General features: G+C 37.4%; 1 protein-coding gene across 9 annotated transcripts in view; it reads right to left on the reverse strand.

Annotated features, from left to right (window-relative positions):
• VPS13B (vacuolar protein sorting 13 homolog B) overlaps positions 1-22,521 on the reverse strand; it is a 394,840-nt gene that overhangs the window by 358,573 nt on the left and 13,746 nt on the right. For 6 of the 9 annotated variants that reach the window (XR_014942476.1, XM_085537180.1, XM_015856026.3 and 3 more), the window contains 3 exons: positions 6,276-6,399; positions 2,826-2,993; positions 1,741-1,922 (listed from right to left, as the gene is read on the reverse strand). Coding sequence is in view for 6 of the 9 variants with exons in the window: in XM_015856026.3 (XP_015711512.2) it covers positions 1,741-1,922; positions 2,826-2,993; positions 6,276-6,399 (474 nt within the window). In the remaining 3 variants the exon portion in view is untranslated. Of the gene's footprint in view, positions 1-1,740; positions 1,923-2,825; positions 2,994-6,275; positions 6,400-22,521 lie in introns of those variants that run through there. The other 3 variants (XM_015856027.3, XM_015856030.3, XM_085537179.1) reach the window with 2 other exon arrangements.

Consider the following 22,521-nt stretch of genomic DNA (forward strand, 5'->3'; position numbering starts at 1 on the left):
CTAGGTCTTCATGGTATTGCCTTCCCATCTGCCTGCTCTTACATTGCATCACCAGACAAAACCACTTGCCCCTCAGCGTGTTCATTCATCTCACTAAAATTTATGAAACCAGAAGAAAATGACTTTAGTACTCTTTTCCTTAGAGGAGTCTCAGCTTTAACTCAATAAGATTAATTTGGCCCAAACTCTGCAGCAATATGCAGATGGTAAAATCATTCTAGCCTCCACAGCAATAATAAAGAAGTTCATGCTATTAGGAACATGCAAGGCTTGGAAACCTTCACTCCAGACGGAAAAGCAGATACGCTTTACCAAGTAAACAATACAAAACTCATCACACAGTCCTCCACAGAATGGGAGAAAAATAGAGGGTTACGGTGTCTTTTGTTCTCAGCTGGTAAAGAGCATGAGCTGCTGGTACTGCACTAGCATCACCTGTCATGCTGTAGCACAGAACCTGCAGTAACATCACATGCAACAGAGACTTCATAAGCTTTAAGTGCCCTGGAATTAATACCATTAATGTAGTAGATATTTACTGGTAGCAGCTTACTAACTTTTCTAAGAGATACAGTTGTGTCCATTTAATACTTAAATATTTCAAAGATAACGTTTTTAAAATAACTACATACCGATGAACCGTAGCAAACAACTTCCATGCATACAACAAATTAAGTTATCAAATATGAAATGTGTTAGGGTAAATAGATTTACAGAGCTGATTAGAGCATAATGCTCAAGCAGTGAAATACAGTGAAATACTTAAGTCAAAAATCATTACCCTCGTACCAACATTCCTTGGAACATATGTTATTAATTCACTTCAATATTGATCTTTTATCATAAAACCAAATATTCAGATTTCATTGAGCACATCTATGAATATTTTTTAAAATTTATATAAAAGAATATATACACATATATAAAAATTTATATATTTAGATATTTATATTTAGATATTCAAGGAAAAAAAGAAAGACAATCAAGGAAAAAGGTAAAATAGACAAAATTAAGCAAGTGACGCACAATAAAACCAAAAATTACTGTGAGCAGACAAAAAGGCAAAAGATTTTCAAAAAACTGAAATGTGTCTTAAGAAGAGGCAGGAGTAATAAACGACCAAAGGTAATTAAAAATGCATGGAAGAGTTTAAATTGCTACCACCCCAGTGCACACTAGTATGTTTATTTTGTCTGGTATCCTATTTAAAAAAAAAAAAAAATTAATATATCCTAACAATCATCATTTTTACAACATCAATACCATTTTATACTCTGTAAGGATATCATTCACCATCAGACATTCATAAGCTGCCTTGCACTCTTGCCCATTATGAATTGGGCTTGGCCTGCTACTTCTTTTCATGTACTTCACTAAGTACTGTTAGCCGCTGAACATGAGAGCGGCGCCTAGATACTATTTTCACATCAGTACAGGCAGCATAAAACACACTATTTCCCTAACTGTCTCCAAGAGATCGTCGTAGGCACATATTTTTTCCTTAAAAATATGGTTACATTTGCTTTTTTAAAGCCATAGGAAAAGTACAAAAGATTAAACATACACGCTGCAAAATATTTTCTGCATCATATGAGTAGAAGACAACTACTATCATTCCCATCAGCAAAACAACATCAGTGATATTTCACCTTACTTTAAATTTCAAAGTATATTTTGCTAAATCTCAAAGCTGTAATACAAAGACTCAGTAAAACAAAGAAAAGATTCTTTTATACCTACTTTAATAATAGATGGCATTTTGGAGTTGAGGTTATCGTAAGTAAAATGCAGGCGAGTCTTGAAGGAACATTTGTACAGCAGAGGCTCCTGATAAAATTCAATTTTACCACTAGCATTTCTTTTATCGAGACACACTGTGCAGTCAGAAAAATTGATCATCTTTCTCAGCACCAGATCAGTGGCTTTAAAAAGAAGTATGTGTAAGTGTTAAAAAATATACTGAGTAAGAAAAACAATTTATGCACACACAATCTTAACCAAAAGCAAACAACACAAGATGGTTGCATTAGTTTAGATCGTCAACAAAGCATTTGCTTATGTGATTAAAGTGAATAAATTAACATGCATCACAAGGATTGCTGTTCAGATGAATACTTCAGTAGATATAATTAATGTGTCCTCACTTCCTAAAATTTACAAACTGTTATCCATTCCCTGTATCTTTTCTTTATTACTACTCTCCCCAAAACAATCTTGTGTCCTTTCCCCTTAGAAAACTATTACTGGAATTACCCACTCTACCAGGGATATTCTGTGTGATCTTGAAATGCTTTGTGCCTGAATTCTACCTCTATCAAACGTCAGTAAGAACACTGAGAATTACAGAACTACTGAGGAGACTTCTCCTGAAAGCGTGAGGTGTAACATTTCACAATTATTATGCCAAACTCACTATAATAAGGCAAGTTTTACAACATCTCTACTCAGCTTAGCTGCAGATTTTAATACGATCACAAACAATCGCAACAGAAATCTTAACACACCACTGATCATCTACAGAAATAGAAACAGATTGCATAAGCACTCACCACCAGTGGCAAGTGCAAAATGAAATGAAATCACAGAAGGACAGCAAATATGAACAGAGGGAGCTTTAGAACACGTTGTATAATCATTTCAGTTTGCCTTAATAATCATTATAACTGACTCTGTAAAATTAATGATGGAAAAAACTGAACACTACTGAAAGTAGGCAGAAAGTTATCTTATTTCTGACATAAAATGCCATTATTGTTAGACTTAAGAATTACTGTATGAATTTGAGTACCACCTTTAATATACAAAGCCAGAAGATATCTACTCACCAGAGATGTCCATAAATGCTCGATCCCAAAACTCATCTACTGTATAGCATTCTGCAGAAGTGATATTGACTGAGAGAACAATATCATCCTCCACATACTTTAGAATTAGATTGTTGATCACAATATTGACGTTGTTCACAACACGCCTAATCAGACTCTGGACATAGCCTATAAAATAAAACAAATTCTTATAAATAAGGAAGACATTATGCCAAATCCAGCTATTATTGAAATGATTATATTTCTTTTTAATTCAGAACTAAAACATCAAATACCATCTTTTGTTCACCAAAAAAACCACAAGCCTTGAAACTTTTTGTAAGGACATTCAGCACAACTAAGTCAGACTTCTGGAAACACAGCAGATGAGTTAAGAAGGCAAAACTGTAAATATTAACAACTTAATACAATACAAGAGATTAACTGTTCTTCCTGCCAGCAAGAACTAGCTTTGAAAATAATGTGAAATTGAATTAAAGATTAAAAAAAAAGACCAACAGTAAATTATTAAATTGAAATTTATTTAGAAATAGGATTAAGAAAATGGCACAGTTGCTATAGTTAAGTATGCATACGTTCTATCCCCACTCTTGTCTCGTTTTTAAAAGTTAACTACTTTTTAATATTCCTAATATTTTTTCATTCTAAAAGCTAATATATCCACATCATGCTCGGTAAGACTCCCGTGAGATATAACAAAATCAATTTCTGTCAACAACTAAAGAGTAAGCACCTGCACTGAAACCTGCTGGCATGAAATCCATTTAGATTTTTTCAGATATAATGTGATTGGAAAAATAATCTGTACTGTGAATTCCCAGTATGCAGTAAACACTCCTATTTTACCAATATGGTAAAGAAATTAAATACTACACATATTCATGTATTCTCTGTATAACGAATGTAACTATGGAGATAACTACCTTGTGCTGGAAAAAAAACAAGTCTTAAAACTCTTATGTATTAAAAGGTTATTACATTACTCACATGCTTTTCCTAAAAATACATTTAATATATGGTTAAAAAGCAGTTAAAATTGTGCAGGTATAAACCCACAGATTTGAAGAATAGTTTTGAAACTAATTTATTTGAAGAATTTTAATCCAAATAAATCTTAAATTTAACACCAAAACATAGCTTGATCAGTAGGAGCAGGCTAAGGCTGCTACTTCTCTTCTGCTCTGCTTGTTCTAGCTATTCATAGTTTCACGTTCAAATACTGATATTCGTCATAGAGTATATCAAATACTTCACCCACAGTGATTTTCTTCAGCTGACGACTGCAGATTTACACACTTGACATTCAAACCTTTTCTTTTATTAAATGCAAGACATGTTTTCAGATGCCACCAGTGGAATATTCGGATTCTGACTAAGACTTGTATGCTTGAAAAAGTATTTCACTGTTGAAATCTTAACTGAATGCAAAGGCATCACCTTTCTTATCACAACTCACTGTGCCTTATTTTATGTGATTTTTGAGCACATGTTATTCTGAGTATGGCTAAAAGAACAAAAATAACATTTTAACTTCTGTCATCTTATAAGCATTATAATTGTATTAAAACAAACAAGCAAAAAATCTCAAAATATTTTAGAGCACTTTTTAGAGCAAAGGTCTACACACACAGGAAAAGCACAAACCCAGTAAAAGTTATATGTCCAGCAGATTAAGTTACTTAATTAAGTAACTTAAATTGAATTAAGCTTTTTTTTGTGTATCGGTGTAAAAAGTTACAAAATACACACAGAATAACTTTGTTCTTGAGAGCTTTCTCACAGACATCTTGAAAAAGTAATGCGTAATTCTCAATTGTATGAATTCAGAAGAGTGAGTTATTTCAGAACTTAAAAATTTAAACCATGTCTCTGAAGTATGAATAAAATGCATAAGAGAACTTCTTTCAACATTGGCGTGGTGCAAACTGGTCTATTAATAAAAGCTGGCACACAAAAAGCTTCACTAATGCTCTCAGAATCATTAGGCTTCCCTCTATGCAGCTGATGAAGGAGTGTGATAATTAAAGAAGTGAAAGCACCCTGCAGGTTCAAAGAAGCAAAAAAATATACCTACAGAAACTATCAAATAGTATCAAAAGCTGTCACTTGGTTTTCTAATCAGCTACAGTACTGAAAGTAACTTGCATGGCATTTCTATGAAAACAGCTATTACTGAGAAGTACAGCATGCTTGTAAAAGAAGACATACAAATCAGTTTTCAATATTCATGTTGCATTTTGACATGTGGAAACATCTTTTGGAATTTTCAATTTGACCAGATGTCAATATTCTGGTACACACGCCTACAATACCTGTCTTTTTCTAGAGACTACACCTTTCTTGGAAACCTGCAGGTAAAACTTCTGGAAAACAGCATGAACCAAATGCTAAAAACATCCTAGAGGTCAATACAATCCTCCATTCTTTATCAAGCCTTTGACTCCTGCTGTTCTCAGATGAAACCCCAAGAGTCTAACACCAAGTTACCAGAGCCAAGGTGCTGTCCATGGTAGAATGTGCCTCAAGTCCTGCCGTTCCCAGCCACTGGAACTTATTGGATTTGGTGATGCAAGAGCCTCCAAGTCTGGCTCCACAAGTGCCCTTTCTAAAGCAAACTGATACTACTCATTACTACATGATACTTCAAATGCGGGACAATATCCTCTTTCAATTCAACTTAAGGCAAGTAAAAAATTGAGCTGTCAAAATGGAGAAAAAACACGAAACTGCCGTATCTATAACCCACCTAAAATTATGTGCCTGAAAAGGCAAACTGCATTCAAGTACTGTCAAGTTTCATATTTCTGCACATAGCTATACCTCATACACAAAGTCACTGTACAAACTCAGAAGGAAAAACAATCAGATAACATTTGTCTCCGTTGAACTTGGAAATATTTGTATCATAAAAATGTTATGTCAGGAAAAACAAGTTAACATTTCTCCTAGCAGAGGAATAAATAAGAAACATTCATCAGAACTACTACTCAAAGAGAAATCCCTAACTTTAAAACCATTTAAGAATCCGAAAACTGAAGGTCTGAAAACATACAGGAATTTAATGTGAACCACTGAGCAATTATTGAGCAACAGGAAATAGTGATCCAAAACAGAAGAACTAGAGCAGTAAAGGGTAAAAATCTAACACACTACTGAATGATTCTCACATTAACCCATCTAGCTCTACAAATGGGTTCTGTTATAGTTAAGAATACAATAAAACTGTAGGAAAAACATTAAGGATTAAGTTTTACTGTACACAAGTTCTATTTTATAATAATTTAGTATTCTATTCTCTGTTGCATAATTTGTAAATGGACAGAATTTCTAAAATGTAACACTAATTGACAGAGATATAAAAGCAACTTAGACATTCTGGTCACTAGAATAAAATTCAATGGTTTTCTATTATCACTCAAGTACAATCCAGCTTCTGAAAACATAGTCTACCTGGTGGTAAATCAGGGTCAGGAGAAGCAGACTGCTGAACTCGTCGTGGTTTTACCGCTGATTTCATACTTTCCGTGGTACTGCGGTTCGTTGAACTTGAACCACAACTTTCATGTTCCTCCTGCTAAAGGAAAAGGATACAATTGAGTCAATCAAACAAATAAGGAAAATAAATGCAGGAAAAACAACTCAGAAAATATTTAGTATTCTAAGCTTCCGGGACTGCTTTTTCCTTCAGTATAATCTTTTATTTCCATCTAAATACAGAAATGATTACAGAGCTGGATCGAAAACAAATATTTCACAATTAAAATTGAAATTACCTTTAAAATTTACTGTTAACTATTAATAAAAAAATGAAAAAAATAGATCTTTCTGTTGAAACATTTCATTCCGATGAAGTTAGCTTCCTGCAGAAAAAGACCAAAATGTTCTCTGGATGCTACAAAGATCACAGATAGAGTTCAGGAAAGAAAACAATAAAGGAACAAATGTAAAGCTTTACAGCATCAAGCTGTAATATTCCTAAGTCCTCTGTTCACTAAAAAGCACACTGCTTAAGATATGTTTTTGTTTTGTAGGGAACAAATGATGCATTTCCTTGCATGCAATGTGGCATTTTAATAATCTTGGGGCAATAGAAGCTTCACCTGAAAAACTGAAGACTAAACTTACTTAGGAAAAAAAATGCAGAAAACAGACCCATTAATACACTGGAATGGATATAAATCATCCTTGTAAGAGAAAGATGAGCACCGTAAATAACTTGAAGTTTTACAGTGTCCAATACAGAATTAAAACAAGGTGCACTTTTTAAGGAGAAGTTTTGTTGGTTACTTGTGTTCTTTTCTTTTCTTTGTTTTAATTATCATTACTTGGCCACTTTAGCATCTTACATTTTGATTGATGAAAAATAAAGGAGGTGTTCAGTTACATAGGAGTTTTCCATTCCGACACATAAAAAAATATATATATAAATGAAATGTTTACTATCAACTACATTTGGAAGACACCTCTTCACCAACACAAATATTTTGTAACCAGAAAAGCTTACCTCTCCTTCACATCTCCAGCTTACTGAGAAAAACTAATTTGACTTTAACCTAAAATTTTTAACTAACTTTAAATCAAACCCTTTTTCTTGGAAACCAGTTCATACATAGCAAGAAAATATCTTTTGGGATGAGTCACCATGCTGCTACTTACTTGCAAAGAAGTCAGGCTGTCCTTACTGAACAGCATAATTAGTACACTCCCTTCTTTTCTGTATCAAGTCTAGTTACATTCTACCCACGTACTGCAACAAGCGTGTCCAATGAATTACTTCCTAACTTTAAGTAAAACCTATGCAGCACATCCATCACGCATATTACTGGCACTTAAAGATGAAGTAAAACGGGTTTAACCTTTTAGCACTTTCAGAGAGTTGGGAATACACATCAGTGTGCTGACTGGGGGATACATTTATATCTATTTTTTCAAGAAATGAGGGAGAAGTCACAAGTCCTGTTAATGTTAAAAGAAAATCTCAAATCTTAGCATGTAACTGAATTCAATACATTTTTCTTCTAAATCCTGGACAACAGCTTACACTACCTTATATTACACAATTATCAAAATGGTTAAGAGTTGTATTAAGAGTTGTGTAGCCTTGAGGTTGTGAACACAGCAGGTTCAGGTGAGCTACTGATACTTTTTAAAACAAATGTTGCGTTGTTTTAATTATCAACAGGTCACAGAGACTGCGACCCTCGGAACTACATTTCTATTTAAATTCAAAACCTTTCTGTACCTGTGCATTTCTGCAGACAGTTAACTTTAAGAGCATACTATTAATTTCTCAAACATGTGGCTGTCTCATAAGAGCAGAAGTAAAACATGTTCATTAAAGAAATGTGGAAAAAGTTCCAAGTGAACTGCCAAAACCAGCATAATTATGAAAATATTTAACACTGGAAACAACTGAAATCACATACCGTATATAGATTACGGTGATGTCATCATAAACACACTGCCAAAATGTACTAAAACTACTGCACTCAAATAAATCTAGCTCACACCAGATGACAAACATTTTAAAATAAAAATTATATAGGGGATGGGAAGGGAATTTTATTCTGTAAGTGCTAATAACTTGAGTTATAGTATGATATTTGATAAAGTGTCCATCCATTTTAGCATTAACAAGAGTTGATTCCAAATAACAGTCACAACACTAGAGAAGGAAAAACATGCATGATGCAGCTGAAGCGCTGATTTTTAAATAAGTAATCAATTTACTAAGATTTATTTTCCTGCTGCTTATGTCATAACCAAAGCTGAGAAAATTGAAAAATTTAATATAAGCTTCTGTGTATGGATGTTACGGCACAAATGTACCTTAGTAACTTTTAACATATCAGGATGAATGGAAGTTTGCACAGTCAGACTTTTCCCCTTTTGGAAAATGCCTCGGACCAGATACTTTGACCAGGTGTTTTTATAGAGCACTATGATTACATCTTAAACCATGCAAGTCACACACAGCATGCTAATGAAATCTAGGCTAATAAATTTACACGCAAGTTACTGACAATTTACTACTGCACTACACTACATAAAGCAATTATCCCAAGGTCTAGAGCAAATTAAAATTGACAGCACCTGAAAACATACTAGATAAGGTTACTGTCTTTCCTAACAGACCAAAGTTACTAACTTTGTTCATCATTCTGTTTTCCATGTTAAATTATGTCCTTTTTTTGGCTTTTAAAAAACATGTTCTCTCATTTTAAAGTATTTAAAACTTAGTTAATGTCTATTTATGCAAATACGATCCCTCTCCTTTCACAAAACTAAGTAAAAACAGGTGAAGAAAAGCTCCTTTTAAAGGTGAACAGGAACATGTGTAAAAGCAATCACCATTATGAATTAAAATATTTTTTAAAAAATCTTTAAAAACTTCCAAAACAATAAAGTCATTCTAAGTAAACACTACACAAAATTGCAGTTTTCCTGTCAGTGCTTCATCTTTCTATTTAAAAAAAAAAAAACAAAAAAACAAAAAACTCTTTTTTTTTCCTAATCCCTTTGTTTCTAAAGCAATAAGCTTAGCAAGCTTTACCAGCCAATAACACATGTATACTCCTATTTATATGAAGCCTACCTTAAACTGCAGCATTCAATAACTGCAGAGGAATATCTCATTCCCTACTTGTGGATCATCCTTACATGGCTTATACTGACTGGACAGGAAAAGGTAGGCTGAGTGGAAAAGCACCTGGTCTACAACACCCAAAGGCACAAAGTCCAACCAGTGGCAGCTTGTTTCTGGTATCCTCCAGTCACCAGTACTAATAAGCTCAAGTGCTTAACATCCCTATTGAAGACCTGGAACACAGGGTAGTTACCACGCAAGGCTATTGCTGCTACCAGGCCAGGGAGAGGAACTGATGCACTGGTGAACACAACTGCTACTGATAGGGATCTGGAGCACCCGAGGAAACGGGCTGACAGGAACTCAGAGAGGTCAAACAGAGGACAAATACTAAGCCTCAGCCCTGGGATGGAGCCACCTTCTGCAACAGTACAGACTAGAAGCAAAACGGCTTAAGAGCGGCTTTGAAGAAAAAGACCCAAGGGTCCCAGTGGACAGTGGGTAGAACATGAGAGAGCAATGTGCCTCTACCACAAAGGAGGACAACTGTGTGTATTAACAAGAGCCAGCAAGGTGAGGGATGCAACTCTTCTTCTCTTTGGCCCTTGTGAGACTTCATGAGGAAAACTTTGTCCCATCAGCGGGCTCTGCAGTACAAGAAGGACATGGGCATATCACAAGAAGTCCAAAGGAGGACTACCAAAGTGGTAAGGAGATCTGAAGGACACAAGTTTTTCCTGTTAAGCCAGAGGAAAGACGAATTCATCTGCTGGGAGTGCACAAAGAAGCTGGAGGTAGACTCTTGAACATGTACCTTGAGAGGAAAACCAACAGACAAGCTGAAAACATATGTAATTCCAAGCACTGAAAAAGGCCACCCAGGGAAGCCATGGAATCTCTATCCTCAGACTGGCCAAGACTGGAGCAATTGGGCTTGCTGTGAGCACGTCGTTGAGCTTGATGATCTCCAAAGCTCACCCCAGATCGCTCTGGGACTTGTTTATGTGAAATAAGGAAACAAGTAGCAATACCAATCTTCTAAAGGATTGTCTTAAAAATATTTCATCAAAATGGAAGATCCTGCTTTCAAAAAATTTCAACTGTTTCACTGCTTTATAATTGTCAATAAATATGCACATATATAAATATTATATGCATATATATATATAAATTATTGAAACAACATTGCCATGTAACCTTGCAGCTATTCTGCTGACTAGCATAGGTCAAGCATTAATTACAAATAAATCAGCAAATGTAATATAGCCTCAATGATTTTGTTGTAAAATTATCCTGCTAGAAATATTTCATTAAGAGTAGTCAGAAAGCACATAGTTAAGTAGATAAAGAGTAAACTTATTTAATGTTTGTTCTAATGGATAATAAGCTAGGAATGGAACGATGCTGAAACAGAAAGAATCGGTGACATAAGCATGACAACTGTAAATCTTTTGGAAGTTGTGGGTTAACAGTCTAATGCATATTAACATCAATCTGTATTTCTTGATTATATGATAGGACAAATATACATACATTTTAAAGTTTTGACACTATAAAACAGCAAAAAAGAAGACTAAAATCAATGAGATAGGGATAGTATTTTGCAGAAGGAGTCCACTATTACATATATAAAATACTTTATATACACATTTTCTGTACATATAAGTACCCTTCACTATTACAAAATACAATTGTAAGCCTCTTCAAATAGGCAGATCACATACCTAAGAGGAAGTACGCTGATTAATCATTGTCATTCTTTAAGGTAGACAAGATGGTGGAAGGTCTGTATTTTTTCTACTTTTTTCTCCCCTCCAATATCATTTCATGTAGATATGTGGCAAATAAATAAGTAGAAAAATCAGCTCTTTGGACTACACACCAGATTCTTAAGGAGAAATACCAAGGAATCGAGGAAGGCGTGAAGTCCATAGCCAGCTGACAAAGCATGCTGAAGAGCAAAAGAATAAGCAAGCGTAACCTGGTTAGGAATAATGGATAGAAACAGTCAAGCACAGATTTTACAACATTTGTATTTGCTCTCCTTGATGCATCTGGTCTCAGCTAACATTAAATTCAGATAATAAGTAGTGCACTAGCAAGTGACCAACAAGGCACACTGTGTTGCCTGCACTAGGTCAGCAGATCACACTCATCTCTCAGTCTGTTACCAGAATCTGTGTTAAGTTATTCTCCATTAAAAAGGCACAACATGCTCTGAAATGCAGGTATGAGTTAAACTATGCAAAAGCCAGAAATATGTTAACATGCTACACTAGTCACCCCAGCTGAAAGCCAAGAAGCTTGTATTAAGTCTGTTACACAGACACTGCAGAATCTGTCTATTGATTTCTGGGGAATAACATCTCCCTGTGATGTTGCTACTGTTTTGATTAGCTGATTATCAGACATATTAAAAGGAACATTCTTTGGTTTACAAGAAAGGATGTTGTCAGTCTGAAAGACTGTGGTGATAAGGCCATATAGGCAAAGATAAATAAAACAGACTGTTCTCACTAAGTGCTTCTCAGCCTATTCAGAAATACACCCCAGTATCTCAACACCCAAGACAGAATACTAATAAAATGACTTTGCAAGCCTTTTTGAGGGAAGAAAGTTGTACAAATATCTTCCTTCTGTTTATAGAAGAATGTTATATTATAAGCTGTTAACGGATCATCTAGTAAAGTATTTATTTTGCTTTAAAAATATATTAGGCCACCTACCATGATGTAAGTGCTTCTTAATAGAAATAAACATCTCAAAATGGCTATTCTGCCATTTCTCCTAGGATAGGCTTTTTAAAGCTTTCACTCTTCCTCATATTACAGGAAGTTTGCCCAATGCTTTGGTCTGCAGAGCAGAGGTGAGGGACATCTTAATTCTGTGAGATTATTCTGCATTTATTTAATACCTATAACAGTGTAATCCTGATCCTTGACTATAAAGAAGTTACAAAGAAGAAAACAAACAGTAGAAATATTACAGTAGTGGTAATTGGCAGCTACAGTCAGGATTTGGCATTACTACAGTAGGATGTATGAGAAGAAAGAAAAAGGCAGTTCTAAAATTTTTGTTCCATAAAGCTCACATTACACAGAGCTCTGTAACTCAATAATCCTGAAACTGGGACAACCTGACAAGAGAATGACCAGAGAAACAGGCATTAGGTGAGCTCTTTCAGCAAAACCTATGGATGCATTGCACACTTGGTGTAGGTTGGATATAGGGTAAAGTCAGCCACCTGACCCACTTGTAGTCTCCACACCTTGGACCAAGAAGAAAGATTAGCCACAACTCTGGCCATTCTGAATGACCAGAAGGACTGACGGGAAACACGTTCATGATTGCAAATGTGAGAAGAGACCAGAAGTGACCTACATTATTTGTATTGTGTTTTCCAACTTCTACTTGGAAACAAGTCTTGTGTAGCTGTGCTACAAGTCCACTGAAACACGAGTTAAGAATAGCTGAGCACAGTATTTCTATAGCAGTCATCAAATATGTTCTTCTGAACACTGCAGGAAGATAGGAAAACCATTGAGAGCATGGTTTGATCACACTGCTGATTTATTAAACAACATCTGGAAATCATGAACACGATCTTGGCCCATTCAGCTTACTCTTCCTATTGTAATCTGTTTCACCTGCTGGAGGGCTAGCACCACTCCCCAACCCTACTTAAACTGGCCCCAGACTCTCAGTCAAGATGTCACTTGCCTTCATGGTGGAAGTCCATTAAGGGTGCTCTTTCCTCTCCCCCCAGTACTGCACTAGAGGATTGCAGTAACAGCTTCGTTTCACACTTTCTTGAGTGGGAACTTTTCCCTAACACACTTCCTATTTCAGTTTATTAGACAGAAAGCCAGAACCATGGTGCAAGAATTCCCCTCCACCAAGCACCTGCCAAGGATGTAGTAATAATTTTTATTACAATATAACCTTGCCACCCACTTCCCTCAGAGGACAGTATAATACTGTCCAGACCAAGTTTTCTCTTAATGCCAAACAGTTCGAGCAGGATATCTAGGAGCAGGTCCCAGCAATAATGCAGCCAACTGAGTAATCTCCAGTTCTCAAGCTTTTAACAACATGATAAACCTCTGCCATGTGATAGAGGCAGGCACAAAGCTTTACCTGGAGAATTTGTTATCCATAAGAGCTCTTCTCATTGCTGAGAATCATTTGGGCAGCAGTTGACTTTCAGCAGCTTTGGTGGTGGGAAGAACAGAGCGGGGACAAAAATATGGCCATGAGTGAAGACTATACCTACTACAGCCTCCCCAACTGATGCTGATTTTAACAAATTCATGTATCCTTTGAATTCTACTTCCACAATAAAAGTGTTTGAAATTAGTCAATAAGCTCAGAATTGGAAGATGAAAAATATAACAATGAATGGCTGACAACACAATCAACAACTTCTTGTTTCCATACGATACCAGACTTAAAACTAACACAACTCAAATACACTGGCATCTTAGATTTCATCTTAACAGTCCTTTATTCCCAAGATACTGCCTGAGATGGACCCAACCAAATTTGAGCTTGTGGCCATTCCCCAGAGGACTTGCACCAGGGGAATTTCCTCAGCTGGAAACAGCACTTTGGAGATCTTTCTGCCAGTGTAATAGTAGGAATGAGGTAGGTTCAAGTAGGAGTGAAATTTCACAGCTATAGGCATAAAGTGAATTCCTTTACAGTTTTTACTGCCTTCTGCAAATTAAGAAGTGTGGGAGTGATCACTAAAATAAGGTCTCAGAGTACAGCACACTTTACAGAAGTGAACCAGTACCTTTTAAACCAAAAGAGAAAGTACTTTTAATCACAGTAAGAATTAAGCACAATCTTCACAAAGAGAATGCTAATAGATTTTTAGTGCTTTGTTAAGATAAAACCTTATTTCCTAACTTATCCCCACTATTTTCATACACTATACTTCTTATGCATTCCATACACATAGATGTAATAATGCATAATGCTACATAGTAGTATTAGTTACATATATAGTAATTATATTATAACAGCTTTAACACAAATCTGTAGGGTTAACATAATTGCACAGTAAATTTTAGAGTACTACATGCCTAGCAAAAATGCTATTTGTCCTAATTTAAGTAGTTTCTAAACTACTTTTCTAAGTAGTTTTCTAACCTTCCAGTTATACACATTCTACACACAGAAGCCAAATGGCAGGCTTCAGTTATCTCCTCTTACCTAGTCTTCTCAAAGCAAAATTTACATTGAAAGAGTATTACTTCAGTTCAAGTATTTACATTTAAACTTTCAACTACAAATTAACAGCACTGTGAGATTTCTAACAATGACATTTAAAATTCTGTATTCTATTTTTACCCTGTGTTTTTAAGTTAACTTCACCATACCACTACAGGGAAGAACAGATTTTCACCAAGTGTAATTTTATCTATTACATCTTACCTAAAAAGCACCATTTAACAAAACTAATGAGCTAAACTACAAAGCTAAGTGAATTGTTGCACAAACTTCATGGTTAACAAATGTAAAAGAGTACACATAGGTGCTCCTTATTCAAAATGCACATTAGGGAGTTCTTATAATCAGTTAGTTCTTTTGCAATTGCTAGTCTATGATGTGAGTACCATTTCAAGGAATTTATTGCTATTTATAACACACTTCTTTTTAAATAAGAAAGATTAGAAATCTTACCTTAGATCTAAACAAACTGTAATTTATCTTCTATAATAGTCAGCAATAGTGATACAAAATCACCAGAACGCTCTATGTCAAAGGAAGCATATCTGTCAACAGTGTATTATAACTGTTGCAAAGTTTCACAAAAGACCTCTCTGATTATAGCATCACAACACATAAACGTTTATCACATTGGTTAGCTTGAAATACAATGTGTACTCATAGCTGAAATGAAGAGGAATGTGAGTGTCAGCAAGAAAAGAAGCTGAGTGCCCAAGGAAGCAAAGATAAAAACGTTCTGAAAGTAGCTGTGGCAGTGTTACGGGGCTGTTACTGTTAGTTGTTCAACTGCGTATTGCAGACATATGCATAAGCGAGAGATTAAGAACTGGACAATTGGATGGAGGAAAAGAAGATTCAAAAGAAACCTGGGAAAAATAACCATCCTCTTAAATGCCCGATTTATCAGGTTATGATCTATTAATTAAAAAAAAAAATAAAAATCTTAGACATTTGACAAACAAATCACAGGCAACACCATAAAGCAGTCAATTCGTTCACTAACATTTCACAGAATCACAGAATTGTAGGGGTTGGAAGGGACCTCTAGAGATCATGGAGTCCAACCCCCCTGCCAAAGCAGGCTCCCTACACCACGTCACACAGGTAGGCGTCCAGGCGGGTCTTGAATATCTCCAGAGAAGGAGACTCCACCACCTCCCTGGGCAGCCTGTTCCAGTGCTCCGTCACCCTCACTGTAAAGAAGTTCTTCCGCACATTTGTGTGGAACTTCCTATGGTGTACTTTCATCCCATTACCCCTAGTCCTATCCCCACGCACTACTGAAAAGAGACCAGCCTCACCACTATGGCTCCCACACCTCAGGTATTTATAAACCTGGATCAAGTCCCCTCTCAGCCTTCTTTTCTCAAGGCTAAACAGACCCAGTTCCCTAAGTCTCTCCTCATAGGGGAGATGCTCCAGGCCCTTCACCATCTTAGTGGCCCTCCGCTGGACTCTTTCCAAGAGATCCCTGTCTTTTTTGTACTGGGGAGCCCAGAACTGGACACAATATTCCAGATGAGGCTTCACCAGGGCAGAGTAGAGGGGGAGAATCACCTCCTTCGACCTGCTGGACACGCTCTTTTTAATACACCCCAGTATGCCATTGGCTTTTTTGGCTACAAGGGCACACATTTATCACTTTACATGGTATGTATTTGTAGGGATGGAGGGTAGTTTGAGGTTCTTCAGACACTAATCTGAAACACACCACTCTAGATACCACTGTGCATTTGTTTCAATACAGCTGCATTCAAATCAATGGAAAGAAGTCTGCTTGATATATTATGGTGGTTTTACACTGATGGACAGCTAGACTCCACCACACTGCTCCCTCATTCCCCTCACTTTAAAGGAACAGAGGGAGAAAATGCAATAAAAATGGGATCAAGTGATCAGATAAGGACACAGAGAACACCACCAACTACTGCAATAGGCAAATCAAACTATATTGAATACTACTACTGAGCTTATAACCTTTACTGTTAAAGTAGAGCAGTGACAATTATAGTCAAGCTACAAATAGCTCTCTGACCAGCAGAAAAACCAGCTGGCACAAAAATAATAATAATTCCATAGCCAGCCCACAGCAATACTTCAACTACAATTGAGGAAACCAAACTACACACAAAGCAGTAAATATCAGCTCTGGCATTTCTAAATGGGAGAAAAGCAAAAAATCCTCCAGTTCACATAATAGTAAACTTTATTTTTTGTCTCTAAAAGTACATCCATTAATAATTATGATCTTGTATATTCAGTTTACATACACAAATATTACTAGGTATAAATTAAATACTGCAATATCTTTAAAAAGTCATAGAAACAGGTTTCTCTCTTACTAACGTGCAGCTGTTTAGATGGCTACCTTTAAAGCTGTCTACAGTGTATAGAAGCTAAATGTTCAAATACATCCAGCTGTACTTGATATACCACATAAGGACAGGTCTACATATGACAATAAAGTTAAAAGTCAACAATATGGAGTTCAATCATCTCAGATAAGCATTAAAGTTATGCTTATTAACTCCATATACCCAGGAAAGTCGGACTTTTTTCCCCTTTGGGAAGAAAGAATTATGTTATCTAGAAAGTACCTGAATTTCTGAATCACCTTGCCACAGTTCCACCCTTCAAGCAGCTGGGGACAGACCACAGAAAGGGAAGATTTACCTGGGTTATTGTAAGTATTTTAGAAAATGCCACCATGACTGTATAAAAGCAGCTCATTAGGAGATACTCAGTAAAATGTTTTATTTAATAAGAGTACAGTGAAACCAGCTGCAGCAAACCACACACTCCAGAGAATCATGAACCTACGCACTACACATATACTTTGTGCCACTGCTACGTTGGAAACTTTAAAGTTGCAAAATCAGCCTCTTTACAACCAAGCTATTAGTTCCTAATGAACTCAATTAAAAAACAGTACATGTAGTAGCAACAAGACACACAGGGCACATGGACACGGCACTACTTTGCAGCAAGAAAATTAGAAAAGCCAAAGCCCAGCTGAACTTGGCTACTAAGGTAAAGGAAAACAATAAATATTTCTATAAATACATCAACAGCAAAAGGAGAGCTAGGGGGAATCTCCATCCCTTGCTGGACACCAAGGGCAACTTGGTGACCAAGAATCAGGATAAGGTACTTAATGCCTCAGTCTTTAATAGTAAGACTTGTTACGCCCTGGGAACACAGCCCCCTACACTGGTAGACAGGGATGGGGAACAGAATAGGCCCTGCATGATCCACAATGAAATTGTTCTGGACCTGCTCCCAAAGCTGGATCCTTAAAAGTTCTTGGGGCCAGATGTATTACACCCTAGAATGCCGAGGGAGTTAGCAGATGTGGTTGCCACGCCAGTCTCCATCATTTTTATGAAGTCCTGGCTAAGTGGGGATATTTCGGTGAACTGAAATCCAGCAAACGTGATGCCCATCCTCAACAAGGGCCAGAAAGATAATCCTGGTAACTACAGACCTATCAGTCTCACCACAGTGCCAGGGAATGTCATGGAACAGATAATGTCAGGAGCCATCATGGACCAGTTAAAGGTCAACCAGCGGATCTGACCCAGTCAGCATGGATTTATGAACAGTAGATCCCATTTGACAAACCTGATTTAATTCTATGATAAGGTGACCCACTTAGTAGATGAAGGTAAGGCTGTCAACGTGGCCTACCTCAAATTCAGCATTTGACACTGTCCCCCACAACATTCATGTGGAGAAGCTGGCTGCCCACAGTTTGGATGGGCATACACTCTGCTGGGTGAAATAGTGGCTGGATGGCCGGGCACAAAGAGTTGTAGTCAATGGAGTTAAATCCAGTTGGCAGCAAGTCATAAGCGATGTCCCCCAGGACTAAGTACTGGGGCCACTTCTATTTAATGTCTTTATTAACAAACTTGATGAAGGGAGAAAGGCACAACAGAGGGACCTGGATAGACTGGATCAATAAGCCAAGGCTAACTGTACGAGTTTCAACAGGGACAAGTGTCAGGTCCTGCATTTTGGTCACAGCAACCCAGGCAACCCCACAGGCTTGGGGAGGAGTAGCTGGAAAGCTGCCTGATGGAAAGGGACCTTGGTGTGCTGATGGACAGTCAGCTGAATATGAGCCAGCAGTGTGCCCAGGTGGCCAAGAAGGCCAATGGCATCCTGGCTTGTATCGGGAATGGTGTGGTGAGCAGACTAGAGAAGTAATCCTGTTCCTGCACATGACATTGGTGAGGCCTCACCTTGAATACTGTGTTCAGTTTTGGGGGCCTCAGTACAGAGACGACACTGAGGTGCTGGGAGCAGGTCCAAAGAAGGGCAACAAGGCTCATGAAGGGCTTGGAGAATATTATCAGTGAGCAAGGGTGTATCTACTCTGTTCCTTTCACCCATGCAAAAACTAATTTCAGGCAGGTTCCTGCAGTCCCATTATCTTGATACTTCCCTACAGTAGTAGACCACAAGAAAAACTAGTGCAAAAAAATGATTTAATTGGAAGTACTGAAAAAGTTTACTTCAAACATATGAAATATTGCAATTTGGTATTTCCATTTAAAATGAAGTATTCCAACATTCTCAAAAGCAACATAACTTATTTTGTATATCTTCCCCCCCCCTCCCCACTTCCACATACACAAAAAAAAAGAAGCCATCCACCTAAACTGAAGTGGAGTTGATGAGATGCTGACTCTGGCTGAGTACAGTACATGAATGATTCCCTGTTCCTAAAGAACATCCTCATTGTGGTGTCCTGAAGTCACAAAACTCCTGAACATTACTGGGCATGTCTGTTAAAAAACAAAAAACCACAAAACAGGACAGAAACACTTCCAAGCAAACAGCCAGAAAGGAAGAATGGTTCTCCAGAATGGAGAATCCAACATACACTCTATAATCCACACGCAACAGAGAAGTAGATTAGATATAGCTCTATACTGAATAGTCTCAAATAACTGTCTTTTAACAGGCAGGGAAATAGAGCTCTGTCTTCTTCCAAAAATCAGCGTCTTGTTTCATTTTGTTCAAGAAAAAATAAAATAATTTTAACAATAACCAAAGAGGAATTTCACAACAAAGTAAGGATTATTTTGCCCAATGCCAGAAGGAAAATACAGAAGAAAAGTGCCCAAGGAGCTGTATATAGTATGGACTTCTTTTTTAAGTTAACGTGTATTATACGTTCACCAGTAGAAGGCAATCTCAACTTTTCCAACAGCCACATGCACAGTACACTTCTATTGTTTAAGTACTTCTGTCCTCAATAAAGCAATCAGTATATGATAACAAACTACAGTTTTATAAGCCACATTTATGAGTAGAATACTCTTAGATATGTAATAAAGGAAGAAAAGATAAGAGTACCATGACCTTTAAATAGATGTCATGAGGAAGGAAACTTCACTGCAGAAGATCTAACACTACCAAAAACTGGAGTATTTCAGGTGAAAATAATTGTTGTACTCTTAAGTAGATAAGAGAGAGAGAGAGAGATGTCTGTTGTTAACACCACGCAACCCAATTTCTTTCAACTTTTATATAGATACAACCATAGTTCACTTTTGAACAAGTTAAGCAAAGTAAAACATCCTTAACAGAGCAGGAAATGAAGTTTTATTCACTGCACAAAATAAATCAATGAAATTGTAATGTCTGTTGATGACAATGAAACCACCAGCACATGCACTTGGGACTCTGATCTATTCTGTCCACCAGATGCTCCCTTCTTATGGCAGGCTGGTTAAAGGAATTATAGAGTTCATTGCGGCTTAAACAGATTTTTCTCATGCTGTTAAGTATTTTTTCTGAAGTTTTACTGCAAAATCTTAATGTTCATTATGATTGTAAGCAAATATCAAGAATGAACAACCTATAGCCCACAGGCCACATGCAGCGTGGCAGGACAATTCAGCTTGCCTGTTCCTTTTGGCCTCCTCTGCTATAAACCTCAGCTGTGCACCAGATGACTGCAGTGCAGCCTGCTCCCCGGGACCAATTCATCTCACAGGCTTGTAGCCTCTCTCCTATAGTATAATGAGCCCATATTTAAATGAATGCTGGGAAAAGCATCCTGATGAGCTTTCAGGAAAGACGGCCACTTCCCACTGCCAGAACAATGCACTTACCCCACAACCCTGCCACCATCCGCATCTGAGGAGCACATGGAAAAGAGGATAGCCAGGAACAGGCCGAATGAACCATTTGGGATCAGCAGCACACTCTTGCCTACCCCTCCTTCACAGGTCTCCACCAGACCCTGCTTGGGAAGAAACTCTGGAGCAGAAAGCTACACAGGAAGGCAGAGGTTTCCAGAAAGCAACAGAATCACAGAATGACCCGGGTTGGAAGGGACCTCAAGGATCATGTAGTTCCAACCCCCCTGCCTGGCAGGGCCACCAAACATACACCTTTACTAGATCAGGTTGCCCAGGGCCCCGTCCAACCTGGCCTTGAACACCTCCAAGGATGGGGCATCCACAACCTCACTGGGCAGCCTGTTCCAGGACCCAACCACTCTCCTAGTAAAGAACTTCCCCCTAACATCCAACCTAAATCTTCCCTCCTTCAACTTAAAACCATTTCCCCTAGTCCTGCTATTATCAGCCCTTTCGAAGAGTTCACTCCCTTCCTGGGAGTAAGTTCCCTTCAGGTACTGAAAGGCTGCAATGAGGTCACCCCGCAACCTTCTCTTCTCCAGGCTGAACAAACCCAATTCCCTCAGCCTGTCCAACAGTGGGACAACAGTCCCACAGTGCAGTCTGGGTGACATTCACACGCAGCAAGTGCCCCAGAGGCCATAAAACATGACATTCTTCTGCCAGAAGGAATGATTTTTAGAAAATAAGGGAAAAAAAAAAAAAGAGCACCTGACCATCCAAAGCACCTGACAATTGCATCTTCCCCCGGTGAACCATAGAGCAGCACTGATTGCACTGCACTGATCACGAGACTGCTCTGCCCACAGAACTGAGTAGAAAATTACAGAGCTTCTTTGAAAAGTAATTCATAATTATCCCCACAATTTTAAAATATCAACACTAACAAGCTTTGGGCCTAATGCTAAGTAATTACATATGACCACTACTGCAGCAGCTGTTAGCATATTTCAGGGAATCCTACTCTAACCTAAAGTACTGAGTAACGCTGACAGGCTAACAATAAATAAATAAATAACACACGCCAGGAGCTTGGCTATGTAACAAAACCAAAAAAACAAAATGAATGTTCAGCTTTAATTGAAAATATTTGCAAACCAAACAGCTCCAATCAATAATTTTTTTCCAAAAGAATGATTCATGCATCTACAATAAAAAAATGGTAATTTTGTGTTACTCAGCCTCCAATAAGAGACAATGTATTAGCAAGTATACTAATGAAGGACAGCAATTTCAAGTACTACAAGGGCTCTCCAGACCTCTAGACAGACAGCCTGTTGGATATCAATTAGTCATCAGCAGATCGGTGCCTGAGCAAAGGAGCATTCAAGTTTGTTCTCGGATCTCCTGAGGGAAAATGTATTTGTTTAACAGATGCATTCAAATTAAGATGACTGTGATAACTTAGTTATCGCTGGCTGTGTAATACACCTTCCCTGAGGTTCTGCAGAATGTAGAAAGTGGGATTTTCATATACAAGAAAAGGTGCACAACTACAATGGAACATTTCCATGCTCTACTGGCAAAAATAGCTGTTCACTGGTACCGAGTACATCACTGACCATAAGTGCTCAAAATAAAACACAATGTGTCATTTGTGCATCAAAATTATTTGGCAAAAACCACCGCCTAAGTGCAGGTATTCTAAAGTAATTCACAAGTCATAAATGAATAAAGTGAACTTTTTCTGCTTAAGTTCAATAACTGCATTTAATACATT

This window comes from Coturnix japonica, chromosome 2, assembly GCF_054131305.1.
Source record: "Coturnix japonica strain WE chromosome 2, WE-NBRP24, whole genome shotgun sequence".
Lineage (NCBI taxonomy): Eukaryota > Metazoa > Chordata > Aves > Galliformes > Phasianidae > Coturnix > Coturnix japonica.